Source organism: Rhea americana, unplaced genomic scaffold (assembly GCF_003343005.1).
Source record: "Rhea americana isolate MKP2758 unplaced genomic scaffold, rheAme1 scaffold_611, whole genome shotgun sequence".
Classification (NCBI taxonomy): domain Eukaryota; kingdom Metazoa; phylum Chordata; class Aves; order Rheiformes; family Rheidae; genus Rhea; species Rhea americana.
Genome location: NW_028186770.1, coordinates 17448 through 22504, shown reverse-complemented (window position 1 = coordinate 22504; position 5057 = coordinate 17448). Strand labels below are relative to the sequence as shown.

Below are 5057 nucleotides of genomic sequence, written 5' to 3'. Positions count from 1 at the left end.
CCTCCTCCTCCTCCTGCTGCCCGTCGGCTGCAGGGCCGGGCCCGGCCGCGGGCGGGATGCTCGCCCGGGGCAGGCGGCTCTTCCGCAGCTGCTGCGAGCCCTTCTTCAAGGGCCGGTTCCTGCTGGCCACCAACACGGTGAGCTGCGGGGCGCTGCTGGCCGCCGGCGACGCGCTCCAGCAGACGCGGGAGCGGCGGAAGGACSCGGCCAGGCCGTGGGAGCTGGCTCGCACAGGTGGGTCCGCGCCGAGAGGAACTGCCGTCGCTCTGCACCGCGTCCTGCCCTAACCGCGTCCCTCGCGGGCTCCCGGCGGGGACCCGCTCGCCTTTTGTTGCGTTTTTTCGCCCCCCCCGAGGGCCGTATACGCTTACAGGGGCGACACATAAATAATGCACGAAGGCATTGTGCGTGGCAGCCCGCGGCGGGCGTTCACGCGGCGGTGTTGTGTTGCAGCGCGCATGTTTGCCATCGGCTGCAGCATGGGGCCCTTGATGCACTACTGGTACCTCTGGTTGGATGGAGCCTTTCCCGCAAGTGGCTTTAAGGGCATGAAAACCGTCCTGAAGAAAGTCCTCATTGACCAACTGGTGGCATCGCCAGCGCTGGGAGTCTGGTATTTCTTAGGTAAAAGTGTCACTATCCGCCTTATATAAATGTTGCTAAAAYGAGAGCGAGCCCACGCTGCATCTGCTTGGGGAACGGGTGACGCGTTCTTAGCCAGGCGCGGAGGAGCGCACAGGCTGCCGGCGCGACGTCCGTCACCCCTGCTCCGTGGCTCCCTTCCTGGAGGGGGAACGGGGGCTCCTTCTGCAGCTGGTGACGCACGAGCTGGTGCCTGATATAGTACCGTTGCCTGCTCAACCCTGGCGCTGCTCACCCCGCCTCTCRCCGCAGGCATGGGTGCCCTGGAGGGCCAGACCCTGGAGGAGAGCTGGAGGGAGCTGAAGGAGAAATTCTGGGAATTTTACAAGGTAAGCGCATCCCTTCTGCTCTTCCTCCACCCCCTTCTCACACTGCACGCTCTGGCTAAGTGCTGATAACATCTATTTTGCTCCTTGTAGGCTGACTGGTGCGTGTGGCCAGCGGCTCAGCTCGTGAACTTCCTCTTCCTCCCTCCCAAGTACCGGGTGGTTTACGTGAACACGATTACGCTGGGCTGGGACACATACCTCTCCTATCTCAAGCACAGGGTAAGTGCTGTTGCTCTCAGGCCACTAGGCCACGTCACCTTGCCCGGGCCACATCGACTAAGCCCCTTCTCTTGTGTTTTTAGCATAACCAGCCCCTGAGCACCGAGCACGACTTGCAGCATGTAAACCAGCGCAGCATTGGGATGTGAACAGACAGCGCTGAAGCCGTTCTCGAAGACTGCTGCCCTGTTTTTGTAACCTGCCCAGTGCTAATTGGTTATTTGGGTTTCCCGGCTGCAAGTGCTGTGGGTGTGGGCAGGAGGCGGCTCGTGGTGGCCACGAACGAGGCCTCGACCCAGGGAAGAAAAATTGATTCCCGGAGACAATCACAGCCATGGGCTGCACTTCACTGCAGCCCAGGAAGATCTTGCTAATTAACTCGTCTACTGATTGCAATTAGGGATTTAGAGAATCTTATGTCAAAGGCTATTTAATAGAGCTGATTTTTCTATTTTTCCACAGAGCCCGTGCTGTTAGGGGTGGGAGCAGCTGCTGCACTTGCGCTTTGCATCCAGCACCTGGGGGGGACTGATCCCCAGGGCTCTCTGCTCTGCTGCAGGCAGGTTTTTCCCTTCCCCAGCAAGGTCGGCCCCCTTGCTYGCCTCTAACAGCTTCTGGAAGGGAGCAGCCCTGACAGCAAACACAGCAGCTCCAACCCATTCCTTGCTCCCGATTCAGCTGTTTGTCTGGCAAATCGCTGCCGCCCCCTCTGATCACATCCTAGCGCCTCCAACCTTTCCCTGCTTTTTTTCTCTTTGCAAATTCTTGCCAATTACCATGGGAAAGGTCACTGTATCTAGGGCTACCTTTCCCCTCTCTCTGCATTCCCCYCTCTGTTTCAGGGGATGAACTCCACTGTGGTGGGCTGCAAACTTACAATTATAGCTGTGTAATCTCTGCCCCCCGTCAAACACAGCTGAACCCAAAAGATGGAGTTAGAAGAGAGGCTTTGCTAAGGCCTTCTTTAGGGAAAGCCCTACGCTGGGACCACACCAGCCCCTCTTCTGTCTCAGCTCTCAGCAGGCCCTGCCAGGAGCTCTTTTAGGGCCAAGCAGCTCTGGCTCAGCCCTCGAGCCACAGCTCTGCTGGCTGCTTTCACCCCATCCCCGCAGCAGCAACTGCCTGCACCCAACTGCAGGGCTGGTCCCGCTGCGGCCAGCGTCTGCTCCCCCAGTCCGGCCCCGCATCGTCCCTTCCCTCGTGGCTTTTCCCCGGAAACCCTCATGTGCTCGTCGGCTGCCCTTGCCCCTCGTCAGGCTGCAAACTCTCATTTCCTTGCGCCCTCCTGCACGCAGGCTGCTCGAGCTTGGGGCTGGGCCCTTGCTTTGTGCTCCAGCGCAGGAGGCTGCTGGAGCATCGCTGCGGGGCCCCAGGCAAGCGCGATGCTCATACTGTAACCTGGSAACTTATTTATTTACAGCATTGATGAAGATTGGCTCAATGTGCCTAAATCGACTTTTCTAAAGATTAAAGATGAGCTTTACTTACAGCTCTGTCCTCGCTCCTGAACCACACTGCCGTCAGGGTGGGACCAGCCCTCCCACGGCTGTGCGCCAGGCTGCTGGAGTGTGCCGGGAGCCATTTGGCAAATGCAAATTACAAAACCAGATCCTTGGTCTTTGTCACAGAGCTCGAAATTGCTAATCTGAGGAGGAAAGAGGTTAGAAGCAGCAGGGAAATGGCCATTCCCCCTGCTTGGGGGTCGTCCCGGCTGGGGAGGCAGCGCTCACTGGCCTCCCCCTCCTCCCCTAGCTCCTGCAATGACGGGGAGTAACTGGTGATCAGCATTGATTTATTTCTTCACAACATTTCTTTAATACAGTGATTTTTAGGAAATTGTACTCTTTTGACACTTTTGACATTTGTACAGTACARTGTAACTCTTCCATAAGTAAACTTCACAAAAATAGGAAGGTGGAAGGGGGGAACAGGATACTGTGGTCAGGGGACCTGTAAAATAAAGACACAGCGCTCCAAGAAAAATAAATAGAGGGAAGCAAGACCTCCGGGTCAGTCATTGCTATAGTAATATCCACTTATTCACAGTCTCCACAAAAGCACATTACTCTATTAACAGACAAGGAGCCAAACGCTCTGTAGCAAATCAGCAATGCTCATCCGAGCCCGCGGAGCCCGGCTCGCTCGGGAAGCGGCAGCGGTTTCCTCCTGGCCATGCGCTCCCAGGAGCTGCGCGTTGGTCACGGCCGCTGAGCTGGGACTAGTTTGCTACAGCTTGCTTTGCTGGCCTTGGGGTTTTGTTTTTTTTGTTTTTTTTTTCCTTTTTTTTAACCTTTAAATAATAGATTTAAAAGGGATATTCACAAGCAGGTTACCACACTGATTAAAATAAATGCACCAACACAGCCACAGCACGGCAGGTCACACACACACACAGTGTCACTTCCTACTTCTATTTACAAGGAGGGTTTTTTTTGTTGTTGTTCTTTATATGTACAAGGAGGAAGACAGCAGGAGCATAAATTAGCATCTATTTATACAAATAAACAAGAGTTATGAAATAATATATCCATCTGGGGCAAGGGGACAGCCACAGAGCAAGGAGAACCGAGCGGCTCTTCGGGCAGGCGGGGAGCGAGGGCGGCCGGGCTGGCGAGCGGGAGAGGGGGGCCGCCGGCCGGGACGCGGCGTTCCCGGCGCAGCCGCCCCTTCCCAGGCCGCGGCAGGGCTTCGGCGCGGGCGCCCGGCTCCGCTCGGGACACGGCGGCGAGCGGGAAGCACCGCGGCACCAGCTCGGCCGCCGCCGCTCCCAGCCGCCCTTCCCGCGAGCCGGAGACGGGCAAACAACGGAAATCAAATTTTTTTATATATATATATATGTATATATCGGAGTCAGGCTCGTAGAACAGTTGAAAGCAGACTCGGATGAGCTCTTCTCCTACCATCCCGGGCTTAAAAATAAATAAGGAGGGGTGGGGGGCACAGCCTAACTCGGGGCAGGGGACAGGGCAGGCTCCGAGGGCAAAGCCTGCGAGGTATCAGCAGCAAAAGCCATGCCGCTCCCCCCTCCCCCCAAAAAAAACCTCCCCCAGGGTGGAGGGGGAACTACGGACACGGGGAGGGGGCGGGACGCACGGACCGAGAGCCGGCGGTACCGGAGGGGGCCGGGGCGCCGGGCCCTAGCAGGCACAGTCCTGGTGCGGGGGCGCCTGCTGGTCCGTGAGCTGGGGGCCCTGCTTGGCGCCGGTGACCGCCGGGTCGGCCGCGTCCAGCGACTCCGACATCTTCTCGCAGATGATGTCCACCAGCCGCTCGAAGGTCTGCTTGACRTTGATGTTGTCCTTGGCGCTGGCCTCGAAGAACTCGAAGCCTGGCCGGAGGAGGGAAGAGGGGCGTCAGGGCCCAAACGCCGTGGCCCCCACCCCCCCTCCAATCCCACCGCCTCGATTTACAGCTCTTCCTTCGCCCCCTTAATAAATACAGGGCTGCCGCCTACCTGAAAAGTGCCCCGGCTCCTCCTCCGCTGGTTAAATATTTAAATATTTATGGGAGGTTTGCAACGCTTCCCCCCCCCCCCGCCATAAAGCCATAAAACCTCCTCCCTGCTCGAGCCGGGTTTAACCCTCCCGGGGTTTTTCCCGGTTTTCCCCGCTCGCTGCCGACGCTCCTCGGCAGCCCGGCTCGGCGCCGCTGCCGCTACTCCAGCAGCGGAAGCGGCGAGGAAATCGCTAACGAAACGACGGGCGGGAGGGCGGCGGCGGCGGCGCTCACCCAGGTGCTCGGCGAGCTGGCGGCCCTTCTCCGACGACACCACGCGCTCGTCCTCCATGTCGCACTTGTTGCCCACCAGCAGGACCTGCGCGTTGTCCCAGGAGTAGGTCTTGATCTGGGTCGACCTTCGGGAAGCAG

General features: G+C 58.3%; 1 protein-coding gene across 1 annotated transcript; it reads left to right on the top strand.

Moving 5' to 3' along the window:
* The first annotated feature begins 24 nt into the window (after window positions 1–24).
* MPV17L2 (MPV17 mitochondrial inner membrane protein like 2) lies at window positions 25–1646 on the top strand. The gene is made up of 5 exons (XM_085320148.1): window positions 25–234; window positions 454–624; window positions 895–971; window positions 1062–1190; window positions 1274–1646. Exons 1-5 carry the CDS (start codon window positions 57–59, stop codon window positions 1337–1339), a joined length of 621 nt encoding a protein of 206 aa, XP_085176274.1. The 5' UTR covers window positions 25–56; the 3' UTR covers window positions 1340–1646.
* Window positions 1647–5057: the final 3411 nt, after the last annotated feature.